General features: G+C 38.4%; 1 protein-coding gene across 11 annotated transcripts in view; it reads left to right on the top strand.

Annotated features, from left to right (window-relative positions):
- The window catches only part of tjp1a (tight junction protein 1a), a 147,741-nt gene that overhangs the window by 78,235 nt on the left and 52,560 nt on the right, over nt 1-16,946 (top strand). Inside the window, exon 2 of one of the 11 annotated variants that reach the window (XM_069190549.1) lies at nt 2,403-2,437. The exons of 8 other annotated variants lie outside the window; for them this stretch is intronic. Coding sequence is in view for 2 of the 3 variants with exons in the window: in XM_015343138.2 (XP_015198624.1) it covers nt 9,006-9,101 (96 nt within the window). In the remaining variant the exon portion in view is untranslated. Of the gene's footprint in view, nt 262-2,402; nt 2,438-8,990; nt 9,102-16,946 lie in introns of those variants that run through there. 2 more of the 11 variants (XM_015343140.2, XM_015343138.2) reach the window with 2 other exon arrangements.

Raw genomic sequence — 16,946 nt, 5'->3', positions numbered from 1 at the left:
GATTCGCCCGGACACACTGGAGCGAAGGAAGTGTTGAACTTGGGACTTGTGAATATAATATTTTTTGACATGTTACGTGTCCTGTAAAAAAAAAAAAAGCCCATAATATCCACTGCCCGGCGCGGCGGCGACAGCGAGAGAGGAGAGGAAGGGAAAGGGAGGGGGGCGGATTTGGCGATTTGATTTGAGTGATATTTACACTAAACTTAACTGCACTGGGAGGACGGTGACAAAATGTCTGCCAGGGCTGCTTCGAACAAGGTAGGATGTGGAAAAAAGTGTTCAAAAAGTCCTACTGAAGTGCGGCCGCGACGTATTTTGTTTGAACGGCTAGACCCGAGGGATATTGCGGACGTCAAAACTTGGCATGTTGTCTTACTGTGGAAGTTTACGATGGTGTGCTGGGCTGCACTGCAATATCCGATGTTTTTTTATGGTTTTCTGTAAAGTTGTAATTGTGTTTACATGCCTTCTCGCCCGTTTTGTGTGTGGAGCGGTCCTCGGTTAAAACTTAGATTAGTTGCGCAATCTGGAAATCGATTCAGTTCGCGTTACCGCTGGCCTGTTGGATGATGTATTTGGATTGAATGCGGAGTGGATCCTTCTAGAGTCTGTTTTATGTTAAGAATATGACCTCGAAATAGCGGTCCCAAATCCCTAAAATAGCACTGCCCATCCTAAAACCGAGAGAGGTGCCGAAGGATTTTGAAACCCCGAAAATAATTTAGCTACCTGTTGATCAGCAGGTCCTCGCATTTTAGCCGGTCTGGGACAGTGAACGTCTCAGTGTTGCCCGCCGAGTCTTGGGGAAACTTAATTTTCCTTTGAATTTATCCAGAGTACGTGAAATATCGGCTATTTCTCACATTGTGTTTCGGTCTTCTAAGACAGTTAACCCCCCCTGCCCAAAAAAGTTTTTTCCTTCGTAATCCGTGGGCTTCTAGGAGCAAATTGTCTTCAGCACAACGCTGAAGAAAGTTCACAAAAAGGCTGCGAGGTTTGGTTCTGAAAATAAGAAATAAAGACCTGGTTTACACTACTTCATAATGCAGCGCTGTAGAAACTTTAAGTACTGTAATATCAACTGTTTTATCAATCGAAAGTAGTTTGTTGTCGTGCATGTTTTTTACTCCATGACAGACGGATTCAGTGCTTTAAAGTTCTAATTTTAATAGAAATGATGGGGTTCGGCACATGGCCATGGGCATTGACTGCCTTTTCGTCTGTAATCTGTTGCAATTGTATTTCCTGGAAAGAAAAAAGCCGTTTGATCAAATCCTTTAAAAAAAGGGGGGAGATCCGAGGAAAGGATTAGTGGTCAGCGAATTAAAGGCCTTGAGAGAAGTATTGTTAACTGTAAAAAAAAAAACGGGAGTTTTTTAGCATGAGGGACAAGACAACTACTGTCACTCTTGGTTTTAAGTTTGTGGATGGACCCCCGTGTTTCATATTTTCAGCAAGGGTGAGGACACAAGTGGGTCACTGGCCTGGCCTCCACAGAATCTTTATACTTCACGCATGGTAGCGCTGCTCCTGTCCTCCAGAACACCGCTGAGGCTTGGCTGAAAAGCAGAAGAGCATATGGACACAGGCTGACAGCTGTTAGAAATGCTGTGTTGTGCTGTACCTGTTAAACACAACATGTCGCAGGAGATGGGTGGGGTTACAGAGAAACTGCACTACGGTACAGGGCCAGTCTTCCTGCGAGTTGCATTCAACTTTTTTTTTTTTACTGCTCAAGTTAGTTTCTTTCTCTTTCTTCCACCCTACCTCCTCTTCACACTCTCTCCCCCACCACACACAGACTGTACAGACACAGAACTTGCTAAACTTTCTAACTGCGTCAACATGTCTGCATTAACACCACAACAGTTTTGCCCACAGTTCTGGCCTTTGCATGATCTGGCAGGTAAGAATGTGTGATTTCAGAATGTGGTCGAGCTGGTAAAGGCAGTTTATCCAGCTCAGGCGATACTCTTTCCTTTTTTTTTCCCAGCTCTCTGCTGGTGATGTCATTTGCTGGTATAAAGGTTGGCTGAACACAAGATAGGGTGTTCAGGGTATTTTGGTTCCACTTTTCCTAGACAGAAGTGTTTATTGAAGCAAACCATAACATTAAAATCACTTTCTAACTTATTTTAAAGTAGTTGGGATCCTTTTTTTCCCCTACATGTTTCAGAAGTTGTTTTCAGGAGCTTTATATCGTTCTTCACTGATACAGCAAGTTCTAATGCATTTACCTTTTAAACCTGTTTTTAGCATTGTATGTATAGTTCAGGTGGGTAGCTGCGACAGCATGCGTAGGCTGCAAAGGAACAAGTAAACCCGTAATAACACAACGTTTCGGACACCTGAAGAAGGCTCCACGGCCAAAATGTTGTTTTCTTTCTTCTTTTTTTCAGCATGGAATAAGCCTTATACTTGCTTTGAAGGAGGGGTATGTTCTTTTCAAGCACATGTGGTGCTGTTATTTTTCATTATTTTCTTATGCTGTTAAGTTTTTTTAAAGTACTGTGATGTAGTATGTAATGTCAGTTAACAGCTGTAATTCGCACATCTTTATGATCTGTCAAATCTGAATTAAAAAAAAACTTTAAGCTTGTTTGAATAGTTTTCAAACTTCAACTCTGATCATTTTTACCTCGTAAAGAGTAGTCATGTGTTGCCCTTTATATAAAGCATCAATTTCTTTATGATGTATTGCAAGAGAAATGTCTGAAAGCAATATGGCTGTCATTCCTTAACTAAATATCGAAAAAGTCAGATTGTTTATGGTAATATTTCCTACATTATGAGTGACTAACCTTACTTGCCTTATGTTGAATAAGTTATTCAGGGATGAGTGGATAATAGACACTCTGAGGCCGTACCACATACAAATTAGAGTTTATAAATCCAATTTTTGTTGTAAAGCAGCCTGCAGAATTCCACATCCTTGTTGATCTTGTAAGTAACAGACATCTTAAATAGGGTAACATGTAGGAATTATTTTAAATTGATATCACTCTAGAAGCAATGATCTCAAAGCTCAGGGACAACGTTTGTGTAAAGTAAAAAAGTGTTACCTGATAGCGTAGAAACATCTACGTGTACAGTTGGCGTTTTTTGCTTTTTGGAACTGGTTATTTGTGTAATTGTTGGTTATATTATCTGGTGACGGTTTGAAGAAAGGACTGCCATTGTACAGTGCAGGTCCTTTAATTTGCGTTTTCTTGTGGAGGATTAACATTGTATTAATGTTTGCTGAAACAGCAGAATGGGACTAGTGTTGAGGTTCAGATGTGATTTCAGATGTCTGCTATCCGTTGTATAGCAACTAAGATTTCTGCCACGGTATTGTTAAAATGTCTTCCATTTCTGGTGTTTTATGTATTCAATGTGTGCCCCCTCTAGAAAGCCGGTGGTTCAGTTATACAATTTTATTTCCCATTATCCTCATGTTATTGGTCTCAAGTATTATTCAAAGGAAACATATTTGATTAATATGTTTAGTGTTTTTTTGGGTTTATGCATGAGGTGAAAAAACAGCATAGGTTTTGTAGTATATCAACATTGTAGGAGTACTGATCGGTAGGTATGTTGACAACATTTCAAAGGCTTGCGAAAACCATTAAGTGGTAAAAATTGCATTAGATGAACCCATTCAACCTCCTGTATTTAAACACTGGATTTCCTTTTGCTGTTTATTATGTCAAACCAATGGGGAAGACTATTTGGTTTCTTAGCACTGTTCTTAAAGCAGTTGTCAGGCCTTCATTAAAAGAAAAAAAATGGTTTGTCATATGTGCTTTTGCTCACAGTGTTTATGCTGATCAGAGATTTGCTATTAATTAGGGTGCAGGACCCTCTGGCAGTCCCCTGTGCTCGCCTGATCTTTCAAATGCAATAGCTTCTCAAACTCTGCATTGGAAAATAAGCATTGAAATCAAGCACATTGACGAGCTACTGTCCCTACATATGAAGCAAGTAATACTGAAATTGTCTTCTAAGTACTACAAGATGGAATCTCTCTATTCTGGATTTTTTTTTTATTGCATGAATGCATAAATTTCATTCCATGTGCTGGTGGTGCTAGCTTCTATTGTGTCTTCTAGAAATTTTGTAGTGTACTGTGTGTTCAGTGAGGTAACATTTTTCCCTTTAAAATCTGTTAAAGTTTAAAGCATTCTTAACCTCCAAAATCAAAAAAGGTAGAAGCACTACTAGAGCTTCTGATGTAGTGCTGAAGACTTGGTTAAATGGCATTTTTTTCATAAGATGGTAAAAGTGTAGGTATTAAGCTGTCATCCCTCCCATGCTTGATTTCTCCTCACATTCTGTAGATCGACTTTTTTACTTTAAATTACTCCAATTCATTTCCTTAAATATTTCTGCCCATTTTAATATAATGCTTGAAATCAGAAAGATTTTTTTTTACAAAATCTACTTTTGCAGGAAGATTTGATGGACTTTAAGCAGAGAGGGAAGCTTCCTTCCTGTCTTGCCCTCCTCCTTTTTGTTGGGTGTGCAGATAAAGAGGGTTTCTATTGCCCAGAAAACTGATCCAGATCCAGTTAGTGATTTACGAGTTTCAGGGTTATGTGCAAATTTTTCTGATTAGGTCACTGTGCACGTTTACTCACAGGAAAAATCCTACACCTAATGTTTGTTTTTATCTTAAGAGCCTGCAGCACATTAAACCTGAAATGGCTTGTTAAACCTGAAATGGCTTTCACTGGCTGCTCACTGGTAGTTTCTACCCCTCAGTGTCCAGATTTCACATGAAAGTTTTCATTTTTGTTGTTGGGGAAATGTATTCCATGGCAGTCATTTGTGCACTCATCAAATTCATGGAATTGCTACAATGTTGGTCTGTTTGTCACTTCAGCACAGGACCAGGTACAGTAATTAAAGTTATCCGAAATATTAGGTACGAAGCTGTTGTGTTGTCCAGTGACACTGGAGTGCATAAGTAAATTGCAGGAAAGCATTTAATTAGGATTTTAAAAAAAAGGCCATTTCCCTGCATCATCCGATCACGTGGGGTGTGTAGATCTAACAACCGCTTAGCAATCGCAAGCGAATGGCCAGCCAGTTGTCTTTATGCCAGCAGCGGCACTTCGGAGAGAAACAGCTGGAGTATTTATAATGGTTTGGTTTTGTCAAAGCCTTGTAACAGTGCACTGGCATGTCCCTTTTAATCTCCTGAAAGAATGCGAGGCCTGACCTTTGTACCGGGGCGGGGGCACAGTGGAGTAGAGTGCTGGAGTACCACACGTTTCCTCCAGGTTTGTAGATGACGGCATTTAAATTGGGTGCAAGCACACTTCACATACAGTTGTGATGGGAAAGCAGTATACCACAATAATCTTCACTGCTTTTTCCCTTCCCAGCAAAACTTAACATTTTCTTAAAGTACTACTAAGTGACCATGTAGGAATGAAAAACACACTTTTGGAGCTTTGTAAAAAAAAAAGTGATGTGTGTTTTGGATGCTTTAGAAACTTAGTTTTGAATTTTCCATGGATTTTGCAACAAATCTGTCCTAGATTGGAGGCGGGAGTTGGTGTCTGGCTTCCTGAAGTGCCAGGATTAAATTCAAAGCTGTAGACATGAAGATGCTGGCTAATTAATAAAACAGATTTGTTTACTAGATTAGAGATGTAGAATTGTGTAATTCTAAGTGAGGTTAAATTGCTTAACTATATAGACAGATTTGTACTCAGTTACATAATCAGTACTAAGGTCCATGCTGATTTAAATGGGATAATGTAGCCTCCTCCTTTGATGTTTATATTTTTAATTTGGAGCAACTTTAAATTAGCAAGGGGTCTGCCCAATTTGCATTCATCGTTTTAAGTTTGCCGGTCAAGTATTTATCCGAAGCCTTTTTCTTCTGGGGATTTGAATGAAGAGTACTACTGGCAGTGCAGCAGAAACTGTAAATCTTCTCTCTGTTACACTTTACTTCCCAAAGGACCTCAAGTATTTCACAGAAGGTAAGGTGCACACTTCATCTGCCACTGAAGCGTGGCACCAACCTGGGTGATGAGATAGCCATAACATGACAACCGCCCCACTTTACCCAGCAGCTCAGATGAAGAGAAATCAACAGTTCTCTTGCACTTCTGGTTCGGGGATAATTTCCCAAACTTGTGTTTAGGTAGGGTCCTTCAGTGCATACTGCTTATTGCCCTTTTTTTAAAATGTCCTTGAAAAAGCATAGTGCACAGTTAACCTTTCCTAGAGAGACCTTTCAAAGGTTTGAATCGTGTACCTTAGTGTTATTTTTATAGTCTCACTTAACTGATCAAAAATAATAATTCCTGTTGTTTTTCGTTAGGAGCATTGAATATTTCAGAAAGTTCAGTCTAAAGTGTTTACACATTTTAGTGGAATGCATATCTTGTTTTAAATGTATAAACTGATGATCTTGCTATAACTGTATTGGTTTGTGAAGCCTTCAGTATTAAACTGAATGTCTTCTAAGCAGTTTTCTCCAATAGTATGAGTGTGGTCATCTAATGAGACTCTTAGCTTTGTTTTTTTACAATGATCGTGTAAAAGTAGCCACTGCAATGATTTGACTCAGACTTCATTTTCATGATGACGAATCATCATGACAAATGTCAGAAGCGTTCCACCTCTCGCACATTTTGGAGCTCCTTTTCCTTGTGCTATAGAATTCAGAATTCATTTCATTTTCTGTGCTATATATGTAAAAGTTAAGATACAGAACTGTTTTTTCAGCTTTGATACTCCATGCCTTCTCTGTTATTTATAATAATGCATTATTCCTGCTTGATCTGGAAAAGCTTGTTGTTTTTGCACAACTAGCCAGTTTTGTGTCTCAGCTGACAGCTAGACCACACACGGTCAGGAGCGAGGAAGTGTAGGCAGACTCCTCAGCCCTGCCCACCTTCGGCCACTACTCTTCCCCCATGTCACAGGCAGCACAGCTCTGTGCAGGTGGCTTAGCGCCAGCTGGTAGAGAGGCCCGTCCCTCAGGTGTTTATGAGCCTGCAGGGAGAGCCCAACCCATCTCATCTCGCTCCACCCATGGTGAGGCGCAGCTCAGTGTGTGCCTCTAGTTGGGGAATCTCAATCAATCGGTTGATGACATTACCTGTGCTTGAACTCTCCACTTCTGAGCCGTAGAGCTCAACCTGCAGTCAGGTGAGAACTTGACTGGTTGAGCCCCTTAAGAGACCCTCGACAGCTGATTTGCTTGTTGTTAAGCCAGTTGGATTGTTTTTAATATGGACCAGTGCGTCTTTCATCAAAGGCTCCTGAGCTGATATGTAACATTTTACAAAATAGATTTTAAGAAACATGTTTGTCTTATTCATTTTAATTCTTATCATTCAGAACTGTTGTCCCATCTGATTGATTTGAAATTCTATATTGTGCTTTTTTTCCACTTTCAATTCTTTACATATTTACAGTACAAATAATGTTCTTACATCAGAAACCAAATCCCTGTGCTAATCTAGGTGTTTCATTTCCTGAACCACTTGGACATGACATAGACTGAAGGAAAAGGGATATTTTGAGTACAAGTACAGTATTATATGTGTTATGATGTGATTAAATACAGAACATGTAAAATCCATGGCTCAAATAAATTTTAAGTGCACCATTTTATAAAAAGCCTCCTTAAATAAAATGTTTCAGAGCTGTAGGTTAATGGTGTATCGCAATTCTAAAACATTCTGCAGTCCCCTGAGTATTCTTTCAACAGACCATAAGGCAGCCAAATGTACAAAAACATATTTTAGACAAGTTTTATGTTGTGATTGGATACATTTCAGGAATAGCATCAAACAAATTTTAGTAGTTTTAATGGATCTCTGCAGTGGTAGATATCTTTAAAAAAAAAGTTAATGTCCTGGGAAATGTCAACGTTTGTAAACCATGTACAGTAGGTTTGTTTGGCGTTATGTGATGCTAACAGAGAAATTATAACATTGCAAGGCGCTTTGTAGTCTCTATAGACTTGTTTATCACCTTTGTCTAACTACAGGACTCATGGATCAGTGGACACCTGGCCCGAAACATGGGCTGCAAGCTGGTGATCCAGTCTTAAAGTATTGGCCTGTGCCCCTGTGAACTGCTGTGTTTCAATTCTAGGTCTTGGAATCCAGTAATATTCCCGTGTATGCGCTTTGTAAAATTAAGACGTTGACACATCCCTTCTAGCCAAGTTACTGCTGTGAAGTTACTGCTGAGGGCTTTGGCAGGCAGGTCATTTATTTTGATCAGGGTGGCATCAGAAGGTGTATTATTGCAGGTGTAAACATGGAATCCGCAGTGCTATTTTTTCCGGGGACAGTGTTATTCCTGTAGCGGACAACACTTCAACAGGAGACGGCATCTCCTACAGTCTGATCGAGTCTTCCTCTATTTGTACGTATTGGACTTCACCGTTCAAGGCTCTCCATATGCAGGCTTATGCCCAAAGCATCCATTTAACATTTTTGGGTATTTTCTGTTTCTGTAGTATAATTTAATATGTTTTCTTTTAATAAAGTTTATTTTATGATGTAGTTATTAGGTAGTATTTAAATTTAGATGTGTAGCCGATTATCTTCTTAGAGGAGTATTTTTTTGTTATAAATATAAAAAAAATAAATGTATTACTATTATTATTGTTCTGAAAGACGTAAGTATTTACAAGTGTTTTGGAGCATTTGTCAAAGTGGACATTACAGCAAGTTTTGTGTTTAGTGTTAGTTCTGTAATTGGGGTAAGGGTTAGTGTTAGCACTAGGGTTTGGATTATGACACTTGTGCTTGTGTGTTCTGGAACCAGAGTCATAAAGGCTTGTGAATATTATGTCATGTCTCAATGGGCTCTTATTCAGGCTACCTAAGGGAAGTTTTTGCAGAAGTTCTATATGCTAAGATTGGGATGCGTGATACTTACTGCACTGGGGTCTTTCCATGATGGATACAGATTAATAGTTTGGTAGTCTTTTAGGATTATCTTAATTGTAAATGTTTTTTTTCCTGGTAGCCTGGTTGTTGATGAAGAAATCGGATGGTGTATTTCTGGCATGCCATGTGCAGAGGAAAAGTTCTCTTTGTGACCAGGCGGTGCCGTGGCTGAATTCCTGCACCAAGGTACAGAGTTGTAGTTTGCTGAGAAAGCAGATCAGTCCTTCCTGAAGAGTCGTTGTTTGCCTGTTGTGGAAGACTGTGACATGTTGTACTCAAGAGGATTACAAACAAGTGAAGGAATGGCACAAAGTTAACTTTGGGGAAAAAACAGTAAAATATTTGAGTTAATATTTATTTCTGTAATCAGGGGTATGTTTATCACATTGACATTTCAGAGTGGAGACTATTTCAAATACATTACTGGAGATTTTTTTTTGCCCTCTAGTCAGTTGTAATCAAGAGCTGTGAATGCATTCCACACACAGCGATATGACTACCACGTGTTAGCAGGGCTTTTTTAATAAACACTGATGAGCAAGCCCAGTTTCATCTAAGGAGGTGCTTTCTCTGCTCTTTGGCTGATGAAGCATGTGCATACCAACCTGATGACGAATGAATATGGCAAGAAATTAATCAGGAATTCACCCTCCCCCTCTCCACCCTCTGAAACTCTAACCTTGTTCCTTTCTGCCTCAGTGGACAAGGAGAAGTGAATGTGCAATTTACAAGAGTGGGAAATGGATGACTATTGGCTGGTGGTTAAATTGTTTCTTATAAAAAACATTGTAAACCCAAAGGAATGTCAGGGTTACTTTTACAGCACGTCTTTAAAGAATGATTTGTGTGGCCATTGGCTTTTGAAAAGTAAAGCTGACTCTTGATAGCTTTTATTTTTTAAAGACATTTGCTTTACTTTTTTATATAATAAGTCTGTTTGATTACAGTAAAGATATAGGCTCTTACTCAGACCAAAACACTAAAGATGGTCTCTAACCACAATTCTTGACAAATGTGACAATTTTTTCCTGTACTTCCAAATCTTGCACATTAATCGTGCAAGTTTTGAAGCTTTAATTGTTTTTTGTGAAGTTTTGTTTTAGTCGCTTGAAAATAAAGGCTTAGAGGTTTATTTTGAGGATAAAAGCAATGAAGGTGGCACTTACCAGTGCCATGGAGAAATGTTTATCATAGCCCTGTTTTGTGGAATCTGCCAGAAAGAGCAATTTAGGAAATATATTTTAATATGATATGGTGGAAAAAAACAGGTTTAAATGTCCTGTGAAGCCTATTAAATTGTTTTTGCTTAGGGACTTAAGATACCTGGACAAAATAGGGGTTTCAGTGACAGACTGATCATCGTTCTTTAGAGGAGTGCTGTAAGGTCTGTTATCCACCAGCTGTTTTACAACATGGAGCATGAAATGCTTAAGTCAGATGTCTTTCAAGACATCAAAGGTTAAATGAGTCTTTGCAGTTCCTGGTTTTGGTGTAGTATTACTCTTCACTGTGTAACCTGGAATGCATTGTATTACAGGAAACACCAAAAGGCACAGCCTCATGTTGCCTCATATTCTTCAAATATACAACCACCGAGTATAGTTACAGAATATGCTGGTTCACATGCCTGGGGCAATTTTTAATTCCTACATTATAGTGCTATAATTATTGATCTAAAAAGTGTGATTTAAAAGATTAATTAGTAGGATTCATTTTTTGTTGAACTTCATTGAAATTTATGCCAGTAGTTTGCATATCTTAATTATCCCATTGGTTTTAGTTGAAATTTAACACCAATAGCCAGGGGCTTCACAATCATGTGGAAAATAAGATTAAGCTCTTTTGGTTATAATGAAAACATTTCCAAAGCTGATTCAAATATAGTAGCGAAACATTAATTATGGAAAGTGGAAAAAGTGAAAAAGAAAGCTTACGCAAGAACTATATAGTGGTAAAGAAGCATATTCTCCTCTCTTGGGAGTTGTGTACATAGGGGAGTCTGTATGTTTTTGTACCTGCAGTGATCTGCAGGAGCTGAAGAACTCAAAAGAATCCTGAAAGAATCCTTGAGCTGCTCTGTCTTGTCATCAACTGTAAAGACCAGTACTTTTCGTCTGTTTACCACACTCATTGAGGATAACCTGTTTTCTAAACCAGTGTATTATCTCAGTAACCACAGTAGCTGCAGTACAAGTGGAACAAGAAAGGCTATGAATGTGCCTAACTATTGCATGCCAATCTTTGCTACCTAGGCTTCATGGTTCACTTATACAGGTAGTACATTTATCGCTTGAATTTCACATTGTCTTCCCTTATTTGCCAATCACTAAGTGCATTTTAATCTCTACCTTTCATGGTAAAGCTAATCTTTTCTAATAAGGAACAAGTAAAGGTTTATTCCATGCTGAAAAGGAGGCTCCACAGGTGAAACAGTTTCTTTTCTTTTCAGCATGGAATAAACCTTTACTTGTTCCTTTGTAACTTACGCATGCTGACGCAGCTACCTAGCTACCTACCTCATTTTTCTAATAAGTTGATTTTTCTCTGTAAACATTTTCTATCCATGTTGTCATACTTGGAAAGATATTAAATGCGTTATCAACCCTACATTTGGTTCTGGTGTGTAGTATTTCTTCGAAACCGTACCGAATTTTAGATGCTTGATGCTTAACCTTTATTTTTAATTCAAATCAGTAAAAAAGCAGAAATCCTGAATAGAACCTCCTTTTTTCTAAATGTTTAATACGCTGTCTCCATTTGTAACGCAAGCACTTCACTCAATGGAGTTTGGTTGTACAACTTTACTATTGTGTATTACAAATAAAGCAAGGAATTCCTTTTTGGTGTGTGGAGCTTCTTGTTTTAGCAAAGCACGTGATCGCTAGTTGAAAGCTTGGGCTTTGTTGGCCATCAACAAGCAGTGTTGGTGCCAGTGGGATTGGGAATTTCTGTGCTGGGCTGTCTGCGCTGTAGGCTGTTAGCAGACATTATCGGCCATCTACTGCGCTGAGGACTAGAGCACTGAATGCTTTCTTTGTTTATTCGACAGGATTGGTTCATTCTGTTTTCCCCATCCGAAGAGATCTGATGTGGGAATAGGCTCGTCAGGCAGTACTGGGGTCGAATGTTCAAATGATTTGTGTTAAGAATCCATATTTAAATTATGAAGGACCAGTTCCCATTTATTTGCTAACTCGCTAGTCTTGTTCTTTATATGTGGCATTCTTGTTGTATCTCCAAGTATAAAGGCAGAGAGTAAATACGTTTCACACAGAGCTATCATGATGTACACTGTTCATTCACAACTTCCTCCAGCGCTGCCATTGTGTTTTGTTCCATGTTGTAAAAACCAGGCTAATTGCTAAAACAGTGTCTCAGTTTGTCAGACATATTCAATTATGTTTGGACAACATCTCTCTGGTGGGGGCATTTCAGTTGTTCCTAAGAACAATGCATGTCCTTGTTACATGTTGTATTTGTGGTGTAGACCAGAGAAGAATGCTACTGCAATTATCCAATATATTATTTCTACTAGGCTGAGATTTCTTTTTTTTCCTGTGGTTTGTATGTTATGAGTGTATCCCACTGGGAAAGATGTTCCAGATTTGTATACATCTATAATCTTTCTGAATGGTAAGGGCCATTGTTAATTACCTTCCTTAAATACCGAGGCATTTATTGAGCGGTTGTAAAAAAGCTTTTATTATGAATTGCAGAAAAGCTCCAGCACTTTGTACATGTTAAGCTTTATATGTTTATGTACTGTAAGCGGTGCAGCAGGAAGGAATTTGGTGCACTGCATGGCATCTTTTTTTCAGTCTTAAAACAGCATTAGCTGTTTGCCTTTTCCTTTCTTCTTTAACAGTCGGCATTAGCAGAAATAATAAATCAAGTACTATTACTATTAATCTTCCTCCTGCAAGGGTAGTATTAGTTCTGTACCTTTCAGCAGGGATTTTCTAACAGTTACCACATTATCAGTAAAAATAAAGCAGAGCCTTGGGAGCAGGGCCTGTTATCAGCACATTCCTGCCAGCTCATTTTTGTTCTGTGGGAGCACTGATAACTCTTTCAGTACTGATTGGCTGTGTATCCGGCTGATTCACAGTCAAATGGTCCACAGCTTGATTCAACAGCTTGGGTATCAGTGCCTTACTGTAGACTCTAAATAGAAACCTATCCAAAAAAAGAAAAAAGAAACAGGCCTAGTGTGGAAAGAAAGGAGAGCAAGTGTTCGCAAGGTGTGCATTTAGAAATATATTTTGAAGTGCTGGCCTTCAAAGATAAGTGCACTGGTTGTGGGAAAAGTAGGAAAGCAAATATAAAAATGTCCTGGAGAGCTGTGATATGAAAAATTTGAAAGTTTACTGTTCAGAAGCAGGGCGCTTATGGCTTAGGACACAGTGTCTCCATGTTAGAATTTGGATGAATGACGATGACTTTGCCCACAGACTAGCTGGAAAGAGGGACCGTTCTGGGTCACTAGTCACTCGTTTTATAAAAGAGTTTGAAGTTCAGAGATGTACAGTAGATGTTCATGTAATGTCTTAACTGTTAGTAAAGTGTCTTGGTGGTTTGAAAGAGCTGTAAGTGTGTGGTCTGCTTCAGAATAATCAGGAAGTTTAGCCTAAACTGCAGACACTGGTACGTTTCAAGAGAAAAACATTTTTACATACCAGTCACAGCATTATGCATTTATAAATGCCAGCAGCCTAGTGGCAGAAAATGAAATTGTACAGGGCAAGAAATTAACATATTAAGGTGTGACAAAAAATAGTGTTTTGTAATTTAAAGTTTCAATTATTTCCTTCTTGTACAAAATATTTGCTTCCGTGAAACTGTGAATATTTGGTACCTGTAAGGCAAATACTGAGGCATCTCACGTGCAGTAGTGCAGTTTCTTTGGCATGGCTGGGAAGAAGTAAGCACGTTTTCCTTCACAGTCATGAGAATATGCCCACCTGACTTTGGATATTGCTACAGGGTTTTGACACGTCATGCAGAATCCTGATCACTGCTATTCTGTCCTTTGAGCTAATGTCACTAAACATCTTTCACACATGCTTTTTGCCTTATTAAAAATGTATTCATCATTAAAAGTGCTTAATGTCTGTTATCTTATTGTTGCTGCTATGTGTTTAATGAATAAAGTGACAGGTTAATTTTCCTCTTTGAACACTTCTGTACTGTACATTGCCCCCAGACAAGGATATTTGATAAGCAAATAAACAATCAGAACTAGGAAATTGCAAGTGGTTTTGAAAGCTTCCAAGCAAGTCCCTATCTCTTCCAAGTCTGTGTGATTCATAAGATTTTAAAAAGGTTTTTGAACATGTGGGTCAGTCCTCCATATTGGTTGACTCAGGAGCCCAATTTTTAAATTATTTTAACCGCTTTTCCATCTCGGTTTACGGGCTTAATGTACAGTTGCTTAGCAGCGCAGTCTTCAAGTGAACAATTTCACAAATTAAGACAGAAAACATGTCCACTGCTTGAGCATTTTTGAATATTCTTGTATGGTGGGAAGAAACCACATTTTAATTACCACTCTTCTGATTCTCATATGTAAACATGCATTCAAGTCAAAATGCAAGTTTGCATGTCTTTACCTTTTGAACTTCATGATCCTATTTGAGTCAGTTTGTGAAAGATAAGAACGCTAATATTTGTTTTCCCTCAGGCAAGGTCATTGCTCTGTTGCCTAAATAAAAAAAAAGACTTCACCGTTGTACCCTTCTGTTTCTTTCTGACTCTCTGGATCTGCAATATGTGTGACTGGGGTGGGATGATCACAGAAAGTCCAAATGATGCTTGTTGTCTTGTCCTACTGCAGGACTGCTTTTGTAAAGGAAGCCAGGCTGAGCATTTTTGTGTAACAAAATGATTAGTCAGACTGAGGAGAAAAGGGCTTAGGCTATACAGTATGTGCTCAAATAAACATTCTTTTAAAGATCAAAGAAAATATGATGGAATGAATACAAAACACACTATTTTTTTGTGTCATGCCAGGAATTAAAAATGACACTTGACCTCATTTGGTTTCAAAACTACCAAGACGGAAATTTAAAGCACTTCAAAGCACATGATTCTTAAAAACATACTTGACTGAACAAAAATGTTTCTACTTCAGCCTAATAACAGAAGTAGTTTAGTCCCCATGTATTACAGTAATGTAAAACGTGCATTTAAAATATTAGCTTTTCAGTGTTTATCATCTTGAATGTTTTCTTGCAGACAGCAGAGTACAATTAAATGGAAATGCATTATTTTTATATAATATTTTTAGTTTGCTCTACACCGGATGAAATGATATTCATTTAGACTACTGTTGTACAGTTGACTTTGAATTATAGAGCAGGCATGTAAATGGACTACTGTATACACAAGCTTTGTGTGATAGATGCCCGAGATCATTTCTAAGATTATTTTCGTATAAAGGTTTACACATCTGAAATTGCTTACAGAAGAATAAGCATGCATGAATAGCACATTTGTAAAAAGATAATTAAAATGCTGCAGTGACTGTAAGTTTGCAAGTCCTAAGTGTTTCATTTTTATTTGCTTATGTACAGATGTTGCCCAGTAGCAAGTGCTTTATTCTTTAAATCCTTGTTTTTATAAATCATAACATATAATGGCCATGTGTGTTTCTGAATGTATGTTTGTCAAATGTTCAACATTCTCCATAATCCCTTGTGCTCTGCTTCAGTGCTGCCTGCAGGCAGTCAACCAGGCCCTATAATAAGGAGGATGCAGCTGTTTTGTGGGCCCTTCCTTTGGGATTATTCTGAAGGACAAATAAAGCTTGCTGTGGTTACATCACAAAGGTTGTTAGTGTTGTGCATTTCTGGAGTCCCTTTGATGGGCTTTCCATCTCTGCAAACTGGTAGAATTCTCGTTTTGTCTCACTGTGTTTTTGCCTACTGTTTTGCAGGAACTTTGTTTCCTGAGCCCTGCCACTGGCAAACATTCGTGAAATGTGAAACCATGATTACATTAGTCTAGTGTCATGCAACACGTTGTAGTTATTTTTTGTATTTGTGTTGAACAACGTCATAGTTTGACGGGTACGCGTTGTTTATAGACTGTCCCTTGTGAAAGTGTCTTGGGTCATTGATGTTGTAATTCTGCGACTAACTTGGAACATGGAGTAAAACCTTTTCTGCGAAAGGTTAAATCAGGGCTATATCTGGCACCTGTCGTTGCAGTTGGTTTTATCTGCTCGTAAAAATGTTAAGGTTTTTTTCGGTATAATACAACAAAAAGAGGCATGTCATTTTCCATGAGGGCATGAGCTGAAGACAAGTTACCTCAGCAAAAGAAGTCTTATAATACTTCTGAGAAGTGGGCTTCTCAGACCTAATATTGTGTGGCACCCACTGGTTGAAGAAACTATTTAATACTATAATATTAAAGTATTTACATTTTACTCGTTTGTTAAAATCACGCCATTGGCAATTCCTCTGCTACCATAAGCAATTGAGGAAGCTGAGTAAAGGAAATTTGGGGTTTTGACAAAGTGCCTTTCTTTGTCAAAAATGACTTATGTTTTCTGAGTTGGCATCTTTCCCAAAAGTTCTAAAAGTAAGCAAATTTATTTTTAATTCATCTTTATTTGCCTTGTGCGGTAGAATTCTGCCCAGCCCAACTGTCCTCCGAAAACTTGTGGTCATTTTGTGAATGCAATCTGCTTAATAAAAGGTGATGGGGGAAATCTGTTATAATCTCGGAATAATTCTGTTTTGAATACATGATTATGTTAAGTGAAATGATTCCAGGTGTTTCCTTCACACGTGGCTGGAATGAAACCTTGGAAATTGTCAGATATGAGCTGAATCACTAGAGCGGGAACAGATTTACAGCACAGTGCTCGTCTGAGTCCTGCTGTTAATAGATTTATGCATTTCAGATGGGTTTTGTTTGTGTTTGTGTGGAGTCCTGTGAGAGGGCCAAGAGAGAATATTATGTCCGTCTTACGGAGATGTATGTCACGGTCTTTGATCTTTAAAACTACAAATAGTTATGTTAAAT

This window comes from Lepisosteus oculatus, chromosome 5 (genome assembly GCF_040954835.1).
Source record: "Lepisosteus oculatus isolate fLepOcu1 chromosome 5, fLepOcu1.hap2, whole genome shotgun sequence".
Classification (NCBI taxonomy): domain Eukaryota; kingdom Metazoa; phylum Chordata; class Actinopteri; order Semionotiformes; family Lepisosteidae; genus Lepisosteus; species Lepisosteus oculatus.
Note: the sequence above shows the minus strand (reverse complement) of the source record. Positions and strands in the feature narration are given on the sequence as shown.